Below are 24,095 nucleotides of genomic sequence, written 5' to 3'. Positions count from 1 at the left end.
TGAACTCAGATGTACCTCAAGCAGTCAGTTTCACGTTACAGATCATTTCTTAAGACAGGCATACTTTTATGGCCCTCCTCCCTTGCCAAACTCCCAGTGCGGATCACAACATCCTTGCAGCAGCTATTATTATTATTATTTGAAAGAGTAATATTAGGGAAGATTATTTTCATCATCGTTTAATACAATGGGTGTAACTGCTTGATTGGATACCTTCCTCACCCATTTTATTTTGGCAGAAATTCACCTGTATGACAGAAGCAGCCACCCACAATTACTCTGCAAAGCAAAAGTAATCTACAGACTATAATATGAAAACTGCTATATCACAGAATTTCCTTACCAGTTTTACAATATATTGTGGATCTAGTCTCTTAACAACATACCCAGCTCAAGAAGTCGCTTGGTGAGCATCATTGCTTTGTCCAGGTCCCCCTGCTGATACACAGCATAACTCAAATAATCTAGAATGGAGACTTTGTCAACAGTAGACACCTCTCCATCATCAAGCTGTTTCAGAGCTTGCACCATCCATAGCTCAGTATGATAGTAGTCTGCTTCGGTGTATGCAATCTTGCCCAATTCAAAGCAATCTTCAGCTGTTAAAAAAGACTTGTGCTTTACACCTATAGAAAGCAAGAAACACACAAGGTATGTAGGATTTGGAAACATAATACTCTGAATTTTCTTACTACCCACTGAACAAATTCAATTCTGTTTAGTGCTGGCACCCAGAGTTTAGAATGTACTTACCTTTGTTAGTGGCTATATTGTTGAATCCTTAGAAGTTAAATCCCTGGAGCATCAAAGTCCACATAAAATGCATATGCATTGAGATACATAAAATTTCTCATTGACTAGTCACTGAATTCTACAAAGGTTTTTATGACTGAAAAGCACTTTATGCAGAAGCAATATTGACCTAAATCAATTTAAATATTTTCTTTTCTACCAGTAGTAGTTTTAGAAATGGTTCAAGCATTGGTCCTAGAGCCTGGGTTAGGCACTTTCCATATACATTTTATTTATTTCAAAAGCTTGTCTGTGCACATCTTGTTAGCAACTGGCAAGCTGATGAGGGAGGGAAAGAAGCATCAACTATGATAATCAGTAACTACACAACTGGTAAAGGTTATGAAGTAACTCGTGTTTAGAAGCAGAGTCTAAAATGGCCTCTATTTGAAAGTTTAATTTGAAGTCTTTGTAAGTAAATTACAGGTTTCTATTTTTGCCACTGTAATTCAGGGCCCATTGAAGAATCAAACTCTGTCTTGTAAAAAGGGAATGGCAAATATTTGGAAATACAGGGTGGAGTAAAAGAAACACTACAGAAAAATGCAGTATCCTTCATTGTCCATGACATTGTATCAGCTTAACTGCTTTTCGTTTACACCTGAAGTTAAAGTAAAGTAATCATGAACATAAATTATGGATTTCATTGTTTTCTATTCTTCAACACTTGAACTCTGCCCTGCAACTTCAAGATTGTGTTCTAACAATGTAATTTTCTGGGGAAGACAAGCCCTGAGAGACTAACCTGCCGAAAGGATGAGAGTGGAAAAAGGAGTTCTCTCCAGCAGCGCAATATCATTTTTCCATTCACTGTAACTAAACCCGAGATGAGCTTTTTCAGGGTTTCAGACTAAATATGTTGTGCATTCAATTTCTTTTGTTTAAATCGGATCTTCTCTTCTTACTAAGTTTTGTTTTTAATTAAACTCTTGAGTTTTAGACGGTCTTGAGATTTCATGCAGACTGTCCCAGAGAAGTTAAAATGACCTTCAGCCTCTTAGGGTATGTCTACACTGCAACAGAACATGTGTGGCTGGCCCGGGTCAGCTGAGTCATGGGGCACATAGCAGTTCAGTCTCAGGCTGGAGCCCAGGCTCTGGGACCCTCCCTCCTCGTGGGGTCTCAGCCTGGGCTCCAGCCGGACACCGAATATCTACCCTGTAATTTTATAGCCCCTCAGCCCAAGCCCTGAAAGCTTGAGTCAGCTGACCTGGGCCAGCCACAAATGTTTTTTTGCACTGTAGACATACCCCAAAAAAGCAGAAGATGGTTGTTGGGAACCTACCCACTTGGGATTCTTTGTCAAAAAGGGCACAGCCTCAGGCCTCCTCTCCGATAACATTTATTGCTTGTAGGTCTGATGTAGATGCTCAGGAAACTTAACATCCACAGATAAGAACTAAGTGTAAGGGGCCCTATATAAACAAAGTGCTGAGCACAAGGTCTACATTCACCACACAAACAGCACTGATAACTAACAGATTTATTTGTGTGGCAGGGAAATTATACAGTAATTGTTCATTTTGTTACAGAAATAGCCAGGGCAACTGCTTAGTACAATATCAGTTTTAAAAAAACAGCAAGGTCTGAAATGCAGAAGATCGAAAAGCAGGAGAATTAAGCAAAGAGGTAGCAATGTTCAACTGAATTGGAGAAAGTAGAGATTGTGGGGGGTAAAACTGGATGCATTAAGTGACTGAAAATCATACAGAAGACAATTAGTGACCAAAACAGATAAAATACTAGAGATTTAGAATTCCATTAGCCCTGGAGACCAAGAAAACCAGAGAATTTTACTTCTAGAATGAAAATTTAACTGATCAACAATTATGATGGGTTCAGATGCAATTTTATCACAATACTATTAAAAAGCAGAATTATATTACCAGGCAGCACACAGTTTGGGCTGCACAGGCTTGCTTCCAAGAAAGACAGTAGAATATGGTCCATAAATTCACTTAATTTCTTATAAAAGACAACAAATGATAAAAATCTGTGTGGTGGGGGGGGGGGACGGACGGACATCAGATCTTGAAAGAATAGTCAAGTTTAAGATTAACAAAACACAGAAAACAAAATTACACTTTGCAACATTAAAGCCAATCACTCCCAATTTTATTAGGCATCTGAACATGAGAGTTTGTGAAAACATAACATGGATTGTGCAGTGCTTATTTTTCCCCCAGTTGCTAAAGGACTGTTTTAGAACAGAAGAAGAGAGAAACCAGTAGAGAAAGTTAGGAACTTTAATTTAATTTTCTTCCCAAGGGACAAACTGGCTTTTCCTGCCTACAAAACTGTTAAAGATTATTTTAGCTAGCTTTGTATGAGTGCAAGTGATTATGTATGTTTTCCACATGTTCCTCGCTTGCTCTTAATGTTTATACACTATATAGCTTCAGGCAATCCTATGTCACTTAATTTTTAAACTCTCAAAAAACAATCCTTTTTATAAGTGGGGGGGGGGGAAGGGGGAAGGACTATACAACAGTGTTCTTTTTTACTAACATGTATTCCACTGCACACATGCAGTTACAGAGTTTTAAAATACAGCTTGCTGATTACAACATTTAAAGTGAACAAATAAAATAAACTCACTCTTAATATCTCATTCCTGTTTAATTTTTTTCTTTAACATTACAGCATGAAATACTCTAACAATAAATGGAGAGAACTGGCATTTTTTAACTGTCCGTAATTAGTGCAGTGATTTGTTTACCTACTGAACTCAGTTTTCTATACAAGCCATAGGTTAAAGGCTTGCATTAACATAATAGGAATATTTATCCAGCCAAGTGTGCTAATTCTGTGGTATTTTAGAGAGGAGCTATAAAGTGGACTTACAAATGGAAACTCACTTGCAACTTTAAATATTGAGCAACTAATCTTGCTCTAGGAGAGAAAGAGTTCAGCTTTGCTTGATCACAGGCAATAGCTCCATCAGAAGCCAAAAATATGACAAATAAAACTACCAGATACTTATCCTTCCTACGTACAAACATCGACTTACACAGAGCAGGCTAGATTCAGTTGGAGTCTAATGCCAATTTTTGCTATTCTAAACCCAAGCACAAGTTCCTGGCAGCAGAAAGCCCATCAGAGGAAGAGAAAGTGTTGAAGAAAAACGGCTGCAACACACCCACTGCCAAAGAACTGAAGGAAAGACCAACACACCCAAAAAGTGAGCCTCGGAGGGAATGTGTGTGGGGCACATAGTGTTTCAGCACATCCCTCAGCAGTTTTTGCTGTGTCCCTCCCCATTGGAAAATCCCAAGGAAGTGCTATGGTACCAGTGCTCATCTTGCCTTGAGTAGAGTGTTCTCTAGGGTACAGGTTGACACAGGGAGATGTGACTCACCTCCCTGCAGCAGTTCAATTAAGCTGGCCCACAGCACACAAGTTTATATAATCATATACTGGCTGAAAGCTAGGAAAGTCTGGGGTTTTTTCCTATTAACAGCATGCTAGGCGCTTTACAGGCAGGCATGAAGAGAAGACTTCTCAAAAGGATTTATAATCTGGATATTCTGTAACTGCACAGCTATTTTTCCCCCAACTAGCACAGGTGCTTCTTACCTGGAAGATTCCCCCTGGAGAGGGTGTCTGTATCCAAATTATAGGTATCCTGGAGCCGTAGGAGAGCTTTGGCTGCACCAGCCTGATCTTCATCATTAGGAAAATACTGGCGTTGAATAGTCATATTAGAGATGAAGCCTTAGGAGAAAAAAAGAAAAGGTTGGAGAGATCAAGAAGAGGATTGGGCTTTGCTTGTCCTGGGAGTTTTACATTAAAAAACATTTAATTACAAATAAATATCTCTACACAAATTGTTGGATGAAAATAGCCTGTAGTGACATGCTGGTTATTAAATCAGAGGCAGATCTTCTTACAAAAGCTACCACCTTTGGGCGGGACTCTAGATAAACAGTGTGTAGGCCTATTTGTACAGAGCAGTAATATGCTAACAGTGCACCTCTCTAGATTATTCAATAGTCATTTCATTAGTGTCCTAACAGGCCAATGAACCAAACATCACACAAGACCAACCATGCTGAATTGTTTTTAAATAAATAAATAAATCAAATCACCAATACACAGCAAATTCAAAGATAAACTGTTAAAATTAATTATCCTTATCTGTTGTCTTAGGGCTCTTCTTCCAAAAGAATCCCTATGCAGTATCGTGAGATAAGGTAGCAGAACAGGGGAAAAAAATGGTATCACTGTTACTACCCATGCAGGACCAACCTTGAGGCAGGATTGGTGATATTGTTCCAGCAAATGTATTGGGAACAGACAATCACTAATTTCACACATAAGTACGTTGAAAGATGCCTTATTTTAGTAGAAGTTTACATGGAAAATGTGGGAGGAGTTTCTCACTATTAAATAAGTTTAAGTCTAATTTTCACAATACTTTGAATCAAGTTTTTCATTCATGCAAACTAGACTACACTTCTGAATATTAGTCCTTCAATTTAATTTTTTACTTCTATGTCTATTTAGGATGGTGGAGGGAAAGAATTGTTTTAGGATGGTGAAAGGGGTATAAATTAATGTAAATTAAGTGTTGTGAACCAACACAATGGAGGCCCCCCCATTCACATACTAAGTCAACAGGGAGACAAAACACTGGAGACTGAACCACAGGGGGCTGCCCTGTCTTTTTCCCCAGGTCAGACTGGCAGAGATGCTGGGGGGGGGAGGGGGAGAGGAGGAGTTCACCTTCCTCTGCAGCATGTGGCACTGGTTGCTTGCTGGTTTGAACTAGAGTAAATAGTGAATTTTTCTGTAACTTTAAAGTCTTTCAATCAAGATTTGAGGACTTCAGTAAATCAGAAAGAGGTTATGGACCTCATGCAGGAGTGGGTGGGTGAAGTTCTGTGGCCTGCAACGTGCAGGAGGTGAGACTAGACCATGATGGTCCCCTTCTAGCCCTTATAGCAGGGGTGGGCAAACTACGGCCCACGGGCTGGATCCGGCCCCTCAGGGCTTTGGATCTAGCCCGCGGGATTGACTCCCATGGTGCCACGGGCCCTGTGCCGCTCTCAGCAGCAGCCAGCCTGACATCCTGGAGCAGCGTGGGGCTGGGGACAGCGCAGGCGTGCGGGGAGCCTGCCCTGGCCTCGGTGCGCGCTACTGCCACCCTGGAGCCCAAACCCCTCCTGCACCCAGCCCCCCAACTCCCTGGCCTAAGCCCCCTGGCTGCACTGCACACCCCTCCTGCACCCCAACCCCCTGCCTTGAGCACCCCTCTGCAGCCTGCACCCATGCACCCCAATCCCCTGCCCTGAGCCCTGACACACCCCACCTCCCTGCCAAGCCCCCTCGTACACCCTGCACCCCACCTCCCTGCCGAGCTCCCTGCTGCACCCTGCACCCCTGTGCACCCCAACCCCGTGCCCTGAGCCCCCTCATACACCCTGCCCTGAGCCCCCTCATACACCCTGCCCTGAGCCCCCTCATACACTCCGCACCCCTCCTGCACCCCAACCCCACATACAATTTGTATTATGCCCTGCATACAATTATGTCTTGTAAAACCCAGATGTGGCCCTCAGCCCAAAAAGTTTGCCCACCTCTGCCTTACAGTTTATGAGTAAACTGGTATGTATACTGTTCCCTTTAGGAGCATATACCTGGTATTACTGTGAGTGCTCAGCAGATAAGGTGTTAAAATACTACAATGGAATGCTTCAAAAAGTCTTGGAGTGCACCTATTGTTAACTTGCAAGGCAAAAGTAAGGGCTGGCATAGCCTAGAGGAGATTGTTTGAGTAGCTAACAGACTGCTTTTTCAGGGAGCTGAAACCCAGTTAAACACAAGCAAATTTCCCTTTTGCTGGAGGTAGAGGGGTAAACAAGGTGACTCAGTCCTGGACACCCCAAGAACCATCACAAATAGTCCAATCTTTGAGGAATTAGAGCTCTCTGAATTTACTCCCTTTGTCCCTGAAGTTTTGTTGTTGAGCTTTTGATCTCTTTCTGTATAGCTCAGAGCTCGTTAAACTTTTTACCAGCACCATCAGCAATTTGACGATCAGGTGATAAGTGCACAACATTTACCTACATACAGAAAAAACAGGGTCTTCTTCTAAAGAGAGACTCACAAAGTCACGGAAAACATAGAAATCCTTGTATCTTGATGCATGCAAGATACAAGTCAAATAATTCTCTCAGCAAAAGTGTTTGACCATTGTTATTTCTACTGCAGGTGCAGTACAAAAAATATGTTCCTCAAAAAACAAAGTTGTGCTTTGCTTGGCATTAGAGTGATAATGTTAATCGGAGTATTAGCTGTGTGTCGATAACTCCAAAATCTCCTCAAACTTACCATCTGACATGTCCTTCAGGACCAGATTCTCCAGTTCACCCCACTCAGTGTTAAGTCGTTTCATTAACTTGAATGCATTTACAGGATGCCCCAAGAATCCTTCTGGGTCTTTTGTAGCAGTGTCTGTCAGTTGATCTAACTTCTCTGCCCATCTATGAAACATATATATATTAGGAATAAGCTTAATACAGCATCACCTAAATATTTTCCTCTGTATTGTAAAACTAATGCCGAGCTACTTGACTCTCTTGACTGAAAGAGCTTCCAGTACAAGTTGTTTGTTTTTACTTTATCTATACACAAAGTTAGTGTGCAAGGAATAAAAAATGTCATCTTTCTCAGCCCTCCCTCTGCTGTGATATAAACCTTGAAGTAGCATCACTCATGATCTTTCAACATGAAAGCGCAATGCACCAACACAGGACTTCTCTACAATATGCAGGAAGAAAGGTAAATACATACTGCCATAGGTAGCGTCCCAGCAATTCTTTTATAAAATTTCACTCAGGAATGAATAGTCCAATATAAAGTCTTACCTGGGGTTTTGATAATTTATTTATATGTAATATTTAGATATATTTTTGTACTTTGCAAAAAAAGTAGTTGAAAACATGTTTTACTCATAACAGGGGAAAAATTAGTATCTAAATATTAAATTTTGAAAGTTAGTCACTGAGCATGCTCAACCCTGGGGCATATATTCTGGTCTTTGCCAGGAAACTGTGTTCCAGAATCCAAGCTTTTATTTAAAAAACAAACAAACAAAAAAAACCAACACACACCATGAGAGCCAGATTTTTTTTTTTTTTTAATAAAACCTCCTATACAAGAACTGATTGCAAGCTGATGTAGCACTGTACTCCTGTATCTGCAGGCAGCCTAAACTATGCATCTGTGAGAAGTTCTCCACTATCCAGTTGCAAAAATCTCCAAGCTTCCCTTCAACAATTTCTATAGTGCAATGCAAAATAAGAATCAGCAGCATCTTGAAAACTGAAAGTATAGGGGCAGAGTAAAATTAATGTAATATGGAAAAAACACTTTTAATATTCATATAAAGCTGCCAAAGAATTTCTAGTCTGCCACAGCAGAAAGCACCACCTTGCATAAACCTAGATTGAGACAGTAAATAGGCTTTATATTTAGACACACAAAAGTAAGTTTACCTAGTTGACTCACTGCTCCTTCTGGGCTCTTGGGTAGTGAAATAATTCATTATTTGTATTCACTCCTCCCATGGATCCTCCAAACCTCTGTTGAAGCCCTTTCCTGCCCACAGAAGCCCCATGTTGTGGTGACCCTCCTCAACAGCAGAGCATGGGTATGTCTACACTTAAACCTGTAGTGCTTCAGTGTAAACACTACCTACACTAATGGGAGGGGTTCTCCAGTCAGCATAAGTAATCCACCTCTCCGAGAAGTGGAAGATAGCTTGACAGAAGAATTCTTCTGTAGACCTAATGCTGTCTACACTGGGGGTTAGGTTGGCATAGCTACTTCACTCAGGGGTGTGGACTTGTCACACACCTGAGACCCCCAGCTATGGCGATGTAAGTTCCCAGTGTAGACCAGCCCTTCAATTGGACATGGCTCTCTCCTGGAAGTGCTAGTGCTATTTGCCAGCCAATACAGGATTAATAACAAGCACTGTGCTCTTCTTCTGTGGCCAGGGATTGAGCAGGCAGCTCTGTGTAATGCTTCCAGCTTTTAACAACATGTTAACACAAAAAAGCCTGATAATACGATTTCACTGAATTGATAGCATTTTTACTATCAGGGCTTTGGAGCGGAGCCCAGAGCTGGAGCACGGAGCAGCGGGTTTTTGCCTGGAGCTGGAGCGGAGCTCCAAAGCCCTATTTACTATTATATGACCATTTAAAAAAGAAGTTAATAAGTGGATACAAACCATCTTTACAACCATAAGACCGGAGGCTGAAGCCAAGACTTTGTTCCTAATAAACTTCCATACTATATAAACCCAACCATAATCCACCCACAGATTAATGGGCCCTTCCCCCCCCCCGCCCCCAACTTCAGGAGCCAATGGAATGTATTCATTCCCTGCAGCTGTAGAATGGTGTCCAGCAAGTTTTAAAGACAGGATGTTTTTGTTTTAACTTTGAATTCTTTGGTTTTTAACCTGCTGATGTACATGTCTATATAGCATACACATGCAGTAATGATGCTTATGTGATAAAGTTCCACTTACACACCTTTGCTAGGGATCACTGGGCAGATGAAACTAATTTGTGGCTGTATAGCCTACTTCTAACATTTCAAACCTATGTACGACTTCAAACACATGTATTTTATAAAGCCTCAAAAAGTAAATAAATAAATATAGCTGGACATAAAAGTTTCCTTCTTTAAGTTACAATGCTCCAAGATGTAATACAGGCAGTAATCTTTTGGACCACTGACAGGTTGAAAGGTCATAAATCTCATAACCCACCATGGCTAGGCTACAAAGAGATGAAGTTACATAGAAAAGTCATTTGAAAGCTAGGAATTCCCCTTTCCAGTGGGACAAGGTTCCTCCCCCAATCCCCAACCCTGGTACATTTTGAGATATTAGGCCTTCCCCCTAAAATCTTTACTATTGGACAAAATGGTAATTGATACAGTTTCAAATTTTTTATTTAAAACCAACTCCGCTTTTATGAAAAAGATATGGCATATACAGAAGAGATGATGGCATGGGGTGATTTTGTTATGATTTACTAGAATGCATTTGGGAAGCCTATTGGACTAGTTACAGCTTACCCACACTGCAGCCACCGCAATATATATTAAAACTTTTTAAGCTACAGCACATCATGATGTTTTCTCTAACACACACACACACACACACACACACACACACTTGATTTGTTGGTTTCCTATCAGCAAGGCATGTTTTTGGAAGAAGTAAACTCACCTGGGAATCCTGCCAAGAGAAATCAAAATTTCCCAATACAGAAATCAGACTCAACATCACAAAATAAAACAAAATGACGACTCACAAAAGAGACATTCATTTAGGACAAAAATCTTGCAGAAATTACAAATTAATTTTTATCCCCATAGGCAATAAATTCCTGTTCAGCCTTCAGGAACCTTCTTGTACATGAAGGTGGAGTCACAATTAAATATTAGTGTTATGAAACCAGTTGCTTACTTTTTGATCTGTTCCAGCTTGCTCTCTTCTGCCTTGATATAATCTTTCAGTGATGTCACCAGGTCTTTTTCTGTGTTAATTAAGTCTGTCATGTGACCTAGAGAGGAAGCAATGATTTCAATTATTAGATCTCCTGCTCCTCCTCATTTAGAGCATTGTTTCTCAACCACCGGTTGAGTGTCTGGTCCCTGACACCTCCCTGGCACACTTAGGAAGGCAGCAAGCCAGTCCCCGATATCAAGAAGGTTGAGAAACACTGATTTAGAGAGATTTCCCATTGGAACAAACTTGGGCACAAAAAAAAAAAAAAGAAAACATTCAAGGTGGTGTTTACTTGGCCAGCCATTCTGTGTCGTTCTTATTATCCATGAAGAGGCGTTCAAATAAGATTTCTCCCCCTTTGACGGAACTTACAGTAGAGAGACAATCCTGTGTTTGACATAGCTTGTTGCCATGGAAGTGAATGCAGTGTCACAAATTTAGCATTAGGACTAATTCAGGACTCATTTAGAAGAGAATAAAGGCTGCGAGGGAGTAAGCTCTTGTTCAAATACATCTGGTACATAGCAAATATGGCAAGAATTAATTATGGAGCTACACAAAGTAGTATTTGTTTAAATTGCTTTGCTTGCACTGACAGATTGTTTCTTAGCTACAAATTCATAAAGCAGTAAATCCTACAGGAAATACAGCAAACAGGCAGCTGAACCACTTAACCCTAGAGTAAATACTAGTTTAACAAATGCTTCATACAACATTAAAATATTGAGGGGGATAAAGATGGGATCCTGAAATGCTGGAATTGTGCGTCCTAATCAAGAGTTATTTACTCAATTCACAAAAAGTAACTCTCAATCCAAACTATGGTTTTGAATCCAATATCTGTAATAGCATACAATGAATGTGTATCCTGTTCTCTTGTCGTCATTTTAACAACAGAACTGATTTGAATAAAGATTTTCCCTCAAAAAGATAAAAAAGCAATCAGGGCACTTAAAACTACTGGTGCATTTAGAGCTATGCTAATTAATAGAGCACACAGCTTCATCTTTAATCACATCACTGCAGAGTCAGTTCTGAAAGTTGGGAGACAGAACTCTGCAGTTATTCACTATACATACAAAAGCAAATCTCACCAATTGAAGTGAAGAAGTCCATATGGGCATAAGAATGAGGCAGCAGAAAGCTCAGAACTAAAATACACCAAACCTTTACGGATGCCATAGTTCAATAGCTGTTGCTTCAGCACACACCTACAAGAGAAATACAGTGATTACTTTTATACAGCATAGCATTTAGCCAGATTTTACCCCTACTTCAGATGAAGCGTTTTTTTTATTCACACCGTTTCACCTGAAGTTTGTAAGGGGTCACAGTTCTATTAAACAATTTTTCTCCCTATTAACACATTACCCTTTTGGAATTATTTCCCTCCAGGCTGCAGTACTCTAAGAAGTGGAAATCTTCCCAAAGGACTGACAACATTCTGCAAACAGCACTTACTTGTATTGCTCCGTTATACAGTAAAAAGGAGAAGAGAGACACCAAAGAGGCATATTTTCACAAAGCAGTCTTTGCCTCTAAGAAGTCTCAGCAATGTTGAAGGCAGTGCCACCATAATACAATAAAAAGTTTTTTAAAGCCCAAAAATAAACAGAGCTAGACTGTGAGGAATCAAAAACAAATCACAATATATTGCATCAAAGTTGATTTTTTCAGTGTAAATATAAACATGAGATTGCAAGAGATCCCACATTGACAAATTCCATTAATAAATCATTGGTTCCCCATCATAACGTCTATACTGTATGCCTTTAGAAATGTACTACTTATAAGCCAGATGATACAGTAGCCTATAGAAAAGCCTGTAGTGAGTAACCGGTATTTCCTCCCATGAACTGTTGCCAGAGTTTTATAGACTTTCAAAGTCCCGGAATTTCACCAGAGCCTAGAATTTTCTCCCTATAACTTCTTTCTGTGGGTTCAGCTCAGGAGAGGAGAAGAGAAGGCTTGGGGAAAGAGAATGTGTGTTGTCCTCATCTTTCAGTATCCAGTAGGAACACCACTAAAAAACCTAGTCCTAACTGCATTTACCATTTCCACAGACCCTCTCCTCTGTGAAGCACAGAAGAAGCCCAGAGCAGCTGACAGCGACAGTGGAGGCAGCACTGGCAATAGTGAGCTACTATCAGAAACTATTGGATAGCTATGAGGACCCCAGTGGCACCAGAGCAGCATGGGGACTCCAGATCCTGATCTCCTGTAGAGCACCCGAGATCTACATGGATCTATGAGATTTCGGGGCTAGAACGGTTGACGTTTCTACTAGAGCTGGGGAAATTTTTTTTCAGACAAATAGATTATTTGTTAAAAAACAGTTTCAATCAACTCAAAAGCATTCACAAATTTGATCCGATTAGCTTCATCTGGGAAAAAGATTTTAGGGCCAGCTTCAGTGGGGGAAGGTGGGGGGGAGAGGGAGAGAGAGAGAATGACTCTATAGACCAGAAGAAGAGTTCTGTGAAAGCTGGAAAGCTTGTCTCGCTCAACAACAGAAATAGGTCCAATAATAGATATTACCTCACCCACCTTGTCTCTCTGAAGCTGGCCCTTAAAAGACAACTGAAGTGGATTTTTCTGATTTGCTGATAAATTCTGAGCACTTTTCAAACTGAGTAATTTCCCTGATTTTTCACTTCATTGGCCAAACCAAACCAAAAAATAAAATAAAATAAATACACCCCCCCCACACACAGTTGGCTCTGCTAACAAGAATAAGCATTAGTATAAACTGTCACTACTAAACACCTGTTCTCTAACCAACTTGCAGCAAGTACACAACCTACTACGAGAAACAGTGAACTGAGCCTGGAAAGTAAAATGGAAACTACACCTGTTTACACCCAGTCTGAAATTATCACCAGGGTGTAATTCCCCTGAAGCAGATGAAATTAGTTACATCAGAAATTAATATGCTCCCCAAATGACCCAGTTCCGCTCTCCTTTATTCAAAGGAAGCTGCATCCACATACTTGGGACCCTTAAGGTGCCAAAAGAAAGTCTTCAGAGGAGAAACAGATTGCCTGGACTGTTAGGGTACATTTGTACTGTAGCTGGGAGCATGCCTTGCAGCCCAGGTAGACAGATTTAGTGTGCTAGCTCAGAGTTAGCATGAAAATAGCAGTGTGGATGTTGCTACACAGGTACTGATTCAGGCTAGCCACCCGAGCTCAGACAGGCTTGGACTTGGGCAGCTAGCCCAAGCCATTGCCCGTGCAGCAACGTCTATTTTTAGCACGCTGGCTCAAACAGAGCTAGCAGAAGTCTACCAAGACTGGGAGGCATACTCCCGGCTGCAGTGTACACATACTTTTAATGCAGGGGTGAGCAAATGTTTTGGCCCGAGGGCCACACTGGGGTTGGAAAACTGTATGGAGGGCTGGGTAGGGAAGGCTGTGCCGCCCCGAACTGCCTGGCCCCCACCCCCTATCCGCCCCCTCCCACTTCCCGCCCCCCCTCTCCAACCCTCCCCCCACTCCTTGTCCCCTAACCGCCTCCTCCCGGGACCCCTTGCCCCTAACTGCCCCCAGGACCCCACCCCTATCCAGCCCCCCTGCTCCCAGTCCCCTGACTGCTCTGACCCCTATCCACACCCCCACTCCTTGACAGGCCCCCTGGGACGCCCATGCTTATCCAACCCCCCCCATCCCCTGACTGCCCTCCAGAACCTCGGGCCCATCCAACCGCCCCCTGGGACCCCCCACCCCTTATCCAACCCCCCAGCCCCGGCCCCCTTACCATGCCACTCAGAACAGCATGTCTGGCAGCCACGCCGCCTGGAGCAAGACACACTGCTGCTCTGCTCAGTAGGAGCAAGCAACCCTGAGGCCCAGAGCACTGCCCGTGCGGCGGTGTGGCTGCGGGGGAGGGGGGACAGCAGGGGAGGGGCTGGGGGTGAGCCTGCCCGCCGGCCGGAAGCTCAAGGGCCGGGCAGGACGGTCCCGCGGGCTGTAGTTTGCCCACCTCTGCCTTAATGTGACTGCTGAACTTTATTTCCAAGAAAGTTCAAGCACCTCCCACACATTCAACTGAAGCAAGCAAATAAACCTGTGCATTAACTACAAAGCATAAACAAACAATTCTACTACACTATAAATATTTGCTAACTTTGAGTTATCAGTACTTGGGATACAATGAACTATCATTACACTGTATATTCAGCAAAATACAAGAACAGAGCTTTTTGTAAGTTATCTACTTCAAACAATTTATTGGAAAAGATCAGATGCGTCTCCTATGCCGTGCGCATGAGCTGAAATTCTTCCACAATGTCAAACAATACCACAATGGAGGTCTTAGAAACTGCCAGACTGATGTACTCTAGCATCAAAGTTTTCCCCCTTCACCTTATCTCACAGCTTCTTCTAACAGTGTGGCAATCTCCCAGAAAGCTTCTGGCCCCAGCTGCAGTTGTATCCACTCCCTCCAAACCCTCTCTCTCAACCATCCCATACTCTTTTCATTGCCTAGATGGAGTCTTTCCTGGCATCTACAGAGAGCTCTGGATCCTCCAACAACTTCTATTACCATCCCAGAAGACTTCCATCCCTGCTGGAGCTCAGATATTCAGAGAAAAATATTTTACTTATAAAACCTGTAAGTTATATACGGTTTAAAGCATTCAAAATCATGTTTTCTCTCCACTTCTTCCATTCCTTCTACATACTAGTTGCACTAGGATTGTAAAACCCACCACAATTCCACCTACTCCCTCCTCCTGTTCCCCAGGAATATCAGAGGATACTTTAAATGTTAGGTCAAATAAAAATAACCCCTCTTCTTCAAAATGTGTTGGGTGGGTGTATAGTTGGAAATATACATGCATACACACACACACACACACCCCTCAGAGCAAATGGCAAACCATTAAAAAAAAGTTGAATAGAAACTTTACTTTTCTCCTCCTTGCCATTTGAAACTTCCAAGTCCTTCAATTTTCTTCTAATATAAATTCCAGACAGTTCTACAGTTTTCTCCTCTAAAACAGCTCCAACTAAGATAGCAACCATCTCAAGACCACAAGGCATCCTCTGTAAGCAAACAGATTTTCTTTACAACTGTTAAGTACTGCTCCTAGAGGAATATGGGTGTGGGTTTTTGTTTTTAAAGGAATAGATACCACACTTGGGTCTGCATCTCTCTTCCCAAACAGAAGAGTATTACATCTTTTTTAAAAGGAGTTATATAAATATTCACTCTCTTTGTGCTCTACAGACTGATGGGAGATTGCAAGAGAGTTACTGTCAAAGTAAATGTGCATAAAATTTCAGTGGGAGAGTAAAGGAAAAGTAAGTGACCCTGTGAACAAAGTAAAATTAAAGCAGCTATAGGCATACTAATATAATGCCATGCCAATTATTCATCTTGTTTAACTTGTCTTGTGGCCTGTTTGTTAAGCTCCCAGTGTGCTGCTTAGTTCCTCCTGTTAAAAATGTAGGTGTGCTTTAAAAAGGCATAATGCACAAAACTGCTATTCAGATCTCCACAGAGGACTGTCAGAAAAACCTGAGTTATCTAACCTGATAATCAGGGTTCAGCATTTCATCAGTTATACTGTGCAGCTTGACTAAATATACTGGTAGAAAATACAGCATAGTAGTGGGGGTGGGGTGTGTGTGAAGCTGTTCACTTCTTGTTGAAGCGTCTCAACTAGGGAGGTTTGTGCAAAGAAATCCTAATTTCTCTAACTGAATTAATGGTTACCAAACATACATCTCAGAATGTAGAGTAGTATAGGTACCAGAACTTTAATTTTGAAGTTCTTTCAATCATGTAATTCTTCAGCAACCAGTTACCAAAAGATATACTGTTGTGGTAAGTATGGTCTTATAAGCAAGGATCCAACTGCAACACACCAGTTCTGGTATCCGCACCCCACTAGTTATATACCAACACAATCTGATCCATTTAAAAACACAGATATAAAAGTTTAGGAGGTTGTTTATGGTCTTATATGTAGCCCAATGTGCCAACAGAGGGTCAGCTTTTTCAGCAACAAGGTAAGTCTTTCACCAAGTGAAATTTTTATCCAAGGCTTTATTTTTGACCCTCCGTGTGCCCACATTAAAAGAAACTAAGCAAAATGTGGCCAGTTAAACACACTTCCTGCTTTTCCAAACTTGGATTAAACCTTAGCTTGTAATAACTGTTGGGAGGAGGCAGAGTTCCACAAAATCCTCTTCCATCTGATCACTCAACTGTTTTTAATAGTATTTTCTTTGGAGCACCTGATCAGGCCTCCACTTTCCTAACACCTTTGAGAGAGATGAGGCTGGAGTTAATTCTTTGCTTACTGGAAGTCAAATAATGCTTTTCACCCTATCAGTGTTGAATTTTTGAAGATGTGCAATAAGGTACTTATTTAGCCCAAATCACTGTATTTATCCTCCCAATACCCCCATGTGGTAGGGAAAGTGATATTAGCACCATTTTACAGTTAGGCAGAAAGTCTGTCTACACATGTAGTTATTCTAGTATAGCTGGTCTGCTTTAAAATTCATGTCCTATCTTACTCTAGTGGTGCTCAAACTTTTCCAGTCACTGGTAAAGGGGAGTGGGGGTGTAACGGAATCGGTCCACACACCCCCTCCATTACAGCACAGCCAAGGCTTCCTCAGCAGCACAGCTTGGGGCGAAACTGGTCTGGGGATGGAGAAGGAATGAGGGCAGAGCTGCCGCTGGAATCAGAGCTGGTCTGGGGGAAGAAAAGGAGCGAGGGCGGAGCAGGACTGGGGGCACTCCCTCCTCGTCCCCACATAGGGGCTGGCCCCAGCCCCCCCCCCCCCCCAATAAAAACATTCCTCCGCCCTCCACACTTTGAGAACCATTGCTACAGAATAATGTTATGGACAAATCTTAAGAGAAGATCATACAGGAAGTCTGTAACAGAGCAAAGGAATTGAACCTGGCTCTTCCACATGCCAAGCTAATGCCCTAACCACTAGGCCACTCTTCATATGACATGTCATGCTGCAAAATTTTTATGACATCAAATTCAGGACTTTAACAATACAGTATGATATGCTTACGTTGGCTGTTCAGCATCTGAAGGCTGAGAATCAGCTATTTAAAATAGTAATAAATCTAACTCCAGTGAACTTTCCTGATATGAAGAGGCTAAAAAGGAACAAGTCAAATGAGAAGGAACTCTTTAATATTTGTGAACACAAACTGGGAATCCCTCCCCTTCCTGAAAATAGCTAAATTGAAATTACATAACATACTTGGACATAACCTAAAAAGGAAAGCTCAAGAGAATGGAGCCAAGCTTTAGAACTGCTAAGGAAAATACTGTGGTTGAGATGAGAAATGACTGACAAGAAGCTGTTCAGACAGAAGAAGAAAAATCCTTTACTAGTGGAATTCCTAAAGGCAGTAGAGTTCCATGAACCACTGTGTACCACTAGGCAATTATAAACTCGGAAGTGTGAATTTTCAGACAAATAGTGGAAATCACAAGCCAATAAATATCACATGAGAATCTTAGTACAGAAGTTCTAAAAACCAGTTATCTGAACTCTTTAATATTAAAGAGCTGTATTAAGAAGACCAATTTAAATATCTACTTTTCACACAGATGCAAATGAGCAGAACATATATGGGTAAATATGTCTCCTCTCCTAAACACTTTTTTTCTTAACTAGAAAATGTTTAGGACATTCTCTTTAACACCACATTTGTAACTGAGTTAACTCTTAGTTTTTTTTCCCCCCTAGTTTTTGTTATTTATTTTAAATTGGGTTTTGACAGTTTACGGTGTATAAAGAAGATGTGGCACAAACATTTTCTGGCTGCTTTTTACCTTGGAAATATGAAGATGAAGTCTGATCTCTGGTTTTCTTAAACAATTGGGAGGTATGACGACATTTATCAAGGGGCTCTTAATATTTTAACTGAAGAAATTAAGGTGTTGAATCTTTGTCAAAGACATTAAGTAAACGTTAATCATTGAAAGTGTTAAAAGGGTCAAAATCTGGAGGGAGCATGGTCTGTTATAGCAGAAATAAGGGAGAGAAGACAGAACTGGGGGGGAATCAAATCAGTATCTTAGATGTCTGTATACTAATGCGAGAAGTATGGGGAATAAGCAGGAAGAACTCGAAATGCTAGTAAATAAACAATTATGACATAGTTGGCATCACAGAAACTTGGTGGGATAATACGCATGATTGGAATATTGGTATAGAAAGGTACAGCTCGCTCAGGAAGGACAGGCAGGGAAAAAAGGGAGGAGGTGTTGCCTTATATATCAAAAATGTATACACTTGGACTGAGGTTGAGATAAATAAGAGACTTGTTGAAAGTCTCTGGGTAAGGATAAAAGGGGTAAAAAACAAGGGTGATGTCATGGTACGGGTCTACTACAGACCACCAAACCAGGAACCAGACATCTGTTGGGAAAATAACACAGCAGGGCACAGATTATCCAACAAGTTCTTGGAATGTATTGGAGACAATTTTTTATTTCGGAAGGTGGAGACTGTTCTAGATTTGATTTTGACAAATAGGGAGGAACTGGTTGAGAATTTGAAAGTGGAAGGCAACCTGGGTGAAAGTGATCACGATTCTAAGGACTGGTAGGAGGGAGAACAGCACAATAAAGACAATGGATTCCAGGAAGGCAGACTTTAGCAAACTCAAAGCGTTGGTAGGTAAAATCCCATGGGAAGCAAGTCTAAGGGGGAAAACAATTGAAGACAGTTGGCAGTTTTTCAAAGAGACATTATTAAGGGCAAAAGAGCAAACTATCCCACTGAGTAGGAAAGACAGGAAGTATGACAAGAGACCATGCTGGCTTAACCAGGAGATCTTCAATGATCTAAATCTCAAAAAAAGAGTCCTACAAAAAGGGGAAACTCAGTCAAATTACAAAGAATGAATATAAACAAATAACACAAGTGTGTAGGGAGAAAATTAGAAAGGCTAAGGCACAAAATGAGATCAAACTAGCTAGGGACATAAAGGGTAACAAGAAAACATTCTACAAATACGTTAGAAGCAAGAGGAAGACGAAGGACGGAGTAGGCCCGTTACTCAATGAGGGGGGAAAGACAGTAACAGAAAATGTGGAAATGGCAGAGGTGCTTAATGACTTCTTTGTTTCGGTTTTCACCAAAAAGGCTGGTGGCGTTTGGACATCTAACATAGTAAATACCAGTGAAAATGAGGTAGGATTAGAGTCTAAAATAGGGAAAGAACAAGTCAAAAATTACTTAGACAAGTTAGATGTCTTTAAATCACCAGGGCCTGATGAAATGCATCCTAGAATACTCAAGGAGCTCACTGAGGATAGATCTATGCCATTAGCAATTATCTTTGAAAAGTCATGGAAGACATTCCAGAAGACTGGAAAAGGGCAAATATAGTGCCCATCTATAAAAAGGGAAATAAGGACAATTTGGGGAATTACAAACCAGTCAGCTTCATGTATGTACCCAGAGAGATAATGGAGCAAATAATTAAGAAATCAATTTGCAAACACCTAGAAGATAATGAGGTGATAACAGTCAGCATGGATTTGTCTAGAACAAATCGTGTCAAACCAACCTGATAGGTTTCTTTGGCAGGGTAACAAGCCTTGTGGATTTTTTTGGGGGGGGGGGGGAGGAGGAGAGAAGCGGTACATGTGGTATATCTTGACTTTAGTAAGGCTTTTGATATTGTCTCGCATGACCTTCTCATAGACAAACTAGAGAAATACAGCCTAGATGGAGCTACTATAAGGTGGGTGCATAACTGGTTGGAAAAATCATTCCCAGAGAGGAGTTATCAGTGGTTCACAGTCATGCTGAAAGGACATAATGAGTGGGATCCCGCAAGGTCCGGTTCTGTTCATATCTTCATCAATGATTTAGATAATGGCATAGAGAGTACACTTATAAAGTTTGCGGACAATACCAAGCTGGGAGGGGTTGCAAGTGCTTTGGAGGATAGGATTAAATTTAAAAATGATCTGGACTAATTGGAGAAATGGTCTGAAGTAAATAGGATGAAATTCAATAAGGAGAAATGCAAAGTACTCCACTTCGGATGGAACAATCAGTTGTACACATACAAAATGGGAAATGACTGCCTACAAAGGAGTACTGCGGAAAAGGATCTGGGGGTCATAGTGGATCACAAGCTAAATATGAGTTAACAGTGTAACACTGTTGCAAAAAAAGCAAACATTCTGGGATGTATTAGCAGGAGTATTGTTAACAAGACACGAGAAGTAATTCTTCTGCTCTACTGTGCGTTGATTAGGCCTCAACTGGAGTATTGCGTCCAGTTCTGGGCGCCACATTTCAGGAAAGATGTGGACAAATTGGAGAAAGTCCAGAGAAGAGCAACAAAAATGATTAAAGGTGTAGAAAACATGACCTATGAGGGAAGATTGAAAAAATTGGGTTTGTTTAGTATGGAGAAGAGAAGACTGAGGGGGGATATGATAACAGTTTTCAAGTACATAAAAGGTTGTTACAAGGAGGTGGGAGGAAAAATTGTTCTTCTTAACCTCTGAGGATAGGACAAGAAGCAATGGGCTTAAATTGTAGCAAGGGCAGTGCAGTTTAGGTTGGACATTAGGAAAAAACTTCCTAACTGTCAGAGTGGTTAAGCACTGGAATAAATTGCATAGAGAGGTTGTGGAATCTCCACTATTGGGGATTTTTAAGAGCAGATTGGACAAATACCTGTCAGGGATAGTCTAGATAATACTTAGTCCTGCCTTGTGTGCAGGGGACTGGACTAGATGACCTCTCGAGGTCCCTTCCAGTTCTATGAGTCTATGAAAAGATGAGGTTTGGGGTTTTTTTTTTTTTTTTTTTTTTAAACAAAAATCCTTTTCATCTCTACTTTGGGCTGGTCTACACACAAAATTATACTGAAATAAGGAGTGTGAATTAAAACTGATTTAGTTAGTTCTGTGCAAGTATGTATGGATGCTATTTTGGAATTAAAGTAGCTAAATCTACTTTAGTTAAAGTTGGTCAATTACCAACTTTAACTAAAATCAACTCTAGCTACATCCAATTTTGAAACAGAAATGTCTACACACAGACTTGCACAAAAATAACTAAAATCAGTTTTAATTCATACCTCTTGTTATTTATTATTTGATTATTGTAGCACCTACCTAGTGGCTCTAGTCACAGGCTATGATCCCATTGTGCAAGGCACTGTACAAACACAGAACAAAAAGATTGTAAGTCCCTTGGGGAGGGACTTACAGTCTAATTCTGACAAGAAACAAGATACAGACCAGGATGGATAAAGAGTTTTAAATCTGTTTTTATTTAAATTAAATACAGGGGTTTTAAAACTATTTAAAAGTAAATTTAAAATTGAGTTATGTTAAGATCTAAATTTATTATATTAAAAGCATTCAAATTAAATAAAAAATATTGAACAGTACATATTTTCTGCCTTGTTTTAAAGAAAGTCAGACCACTGAACTGGTGGAAGCCACTGACTAAGCACCTGGAATCAGTTTGCTGCAATGCTAAACCAGATTTTCATTTCAGTTTATTCAACTATCTCAGTGCAATGACTAGTTCATTCAGAAGTTAGAAACCAATTGAAAAAGCAGGAAAGTTTGTTTTCCTTTTCCAATTCATGAATAAAAACTAGTGAGGAGAGGATGAAATATACTAGTTCTAAAATCATGACGGGCATGGTGACAAAAAACAATCTCTTCAATTCCCTAACAGGTAGTAGTTAATTTAATAAATTAGTTTTTAATGCAAAACATTTTTAATTATTTTTCCTTACATATCCAGCAAACTTAAGGTAATTTTTTTTTTTTTAATTAAAATGTTGGGTTTGTGCATTTAATTGAATTTCCAGTCAAGTAGAGCGTGACACAAATCACAAATAAAAATATCAATCAACTATATAATTGCTTAAATAAATTAGTACAGATATAGCACATCTTCCTGGTTAGCAAAAAGAACAACCAAATTTAGTGTAAAGGCTAGGTTTAGTTGCAAATCAACGTTATGATGGTTACCAACCAATGAGAAACTTTCTTTAGGAAAACAACTAAAAAGTACAAATGCAAAACTTGATTAAAATCGATTATTTTAAATCAATGTTTCCTGTTTGCTGATTCAAATCATTAAAATCAATTATTTAAAATCACTGATTTAAATCAATCCACCCTGATATAGACTGACAGGGGAGCACAAGTAAACTATGAGACAATATTGTTCAGCTGGATGCAGTCTGTTACTGAGCTTAACTACCATCATCAGCAAGGCAAGGGAAAGGACCCAAGTAGTCATGCTCTGAATTTCTGTCGGGGGGGGGGGGGGGGGGGGGGGGGAGAAATCGGGAGGGGGGGGGGAAGGAATCTAACCACATCCTGGATAAAAGAGGCAGAACTAAGCCATATAAGTAGACTGAGGCTTGGCCGACACTATAGAGTTTGGTCAACATAAGGCAGCTTACATCCCCAGCGGGAAGCAGGAAGCCCTGGGGGGGCAGCCAGGCTCCCGATGGCAGGGAGCAGGGAACCAGGCTCCCGGCACAGAGTTGCATGTGGAGCATCCCCCCCCCCCTCCCCCCTAAGTTTGGGGGAAGCCCTCCTGGTGAAGACACACACTACTGACAGAAGGAGGGTAGTCTGGGCATGAACCACCACAGTAATAAGTTGACCTAACCTGCCCTGAAAGAGAACAGCTGGAAAGAGACTGTGGAGGAGACAGGTCTCTCTGATGGAGAGGAGTCCTGAGCCAGGGCCTACATGGGTAAGGGAACTGGAGTCAAATACAGGAATAGCAAAAAACACTTGCAGTTTGGAGTTGAGCCCAGAATTGGCAAAGGACCTTTTGTTTAGTCCTGAACCCCAGAAGCGAACTGAACGGTTACATAACTCTGCCACAGGGCTGAGCCAAAAAGACCCAGTGCAGGAGTCTGGGTAAGAGACCAGCTGAGAGGGATCACTATGGCCGAGAAAGTGGCCACCAGGAGGGAGTGCTAGAGGCCAAGTTTCCTGCAACTACTCCTGGGGGATTTCTGTGCCAAAAAAATAAAAATTATGCACACAATATTTTAAAATTTTGCAAATTTTATTTGTCAAAATAACACTATATAATCATGCCAGTTTTAATTATTTTGGCAATTTCAAAAAACCTGTCAACAAGTACATCTGTAACAACAGACACAAAAATTCACGTCTCCTCCCAGTCCAGTCACTCTCCCCCCCTCGTGCATCTCAACTCTAAGGCACCCCCTCGTGGCTGGATGCAGAGTTGCAGGTACTCCTGGGGGAATTCTGTGCCACTGCACAATGCAGAATTTTGCAGAAATTAGTGTTGTGTGTGCAGAATTTCCGTTCCCCTGCCCCTCAGAAATGGACTGCAGAGCTGCTGGCCTCCACTAGGGGCTGCTGGACCCAGCAGAGCCCAGCTTGCAAATAGAAGAATGTGCCAGAGGGGAGGGCGAGGGAGCTGGAGGGTTCCTGGCAGCTGCAGTCCCCAGCATGCCCTGAAGGAGGTGACAGCGCACAGGAAACTCTGTACAAGCCCAGGACCAGCATCAGGCTGTTTCTCCCTCTGGATCCCTGGGCTCTAGGAGGGTAGGAAGTGTGAGTGTCTGGGCTGGGAGGGGAGCCAGGGGATCCCCACAGCTGGGCTCCGGGAGGGGGGGGACGGGGCTCGGGGGGGGCGGAGGGAGGGGGCAGAGAAACAGGAACTCGGTTGTCCTAGGGGTTTCTAACTCTCTGCTGTGTGTGTGTGTGTGTGTGTGTGTGTGTGTGTGTGTGTGTGTGTGT

The 24,095-nt window shown here is 41.4% G+C and overlaps 1 protein-coding gene across 4 annotated transcripts in view; it reads right to left on the bottom strand.

The window, feature by feature from the left end:
- Positions 1–24,095, bottom strand: part of P4HA1 (prolyl 4-hydroxylase subunit alpha 1) — a 60,035-nt gene that overhangs the window by 32,983 nt on the left and 2,957 nt on the right. For all 4 annotated transcript variants that reach the window (XM_026651148.2, XM_026651147.2, XM_026651146.2 and 1 more), the window contains exons 2-6: positions 11,419–11,535; positions 10,283–10,379; positions 7,126–7,277; positions 4,369–4,506; positions 387–626 (exon numbers count right to left, since the gene is read on the bottom strand). In XM_026651148.2, coding sequence (XP_026506933.1) covers positions 387–626; positions 4,369–4,506; positions 7,126–7,277; positions 10,283–10,379; positions 11,419–11,506 — 715 coding nt within the window. In that variant the 5' untranslated portion in view covers positions 11,507–11,535. The remainder of the gene's footprint in view (positions 1–386; positions 627–4,368; positions 4,507–7,125; positions 7,278–10,282; positions 10,380–11,418; positions 11,536–24,095) is intronic.

Source organism: Terrapene carolina, unplaced genomic scaffold, assembly GCF_002925995.2.
Source record: "Terrapene carolina triunguis isolate 2854851 unplaced genomic scaffold, T_m_triunguis-2.0 Scaffold95, whole genome shotgun sequence".
Taxonomy (NCBI): domain Eukaryota; kingdom Metazoa; phylum Chordata; order Testudines; family Emydidae; genus Terrapene; species Terrapene triunguis.
The sequence above is the reverse complement of the archived record's forward strand: the minus strand, read 5'-3'. Positions and strand labels throughout refer to the sequence as shown.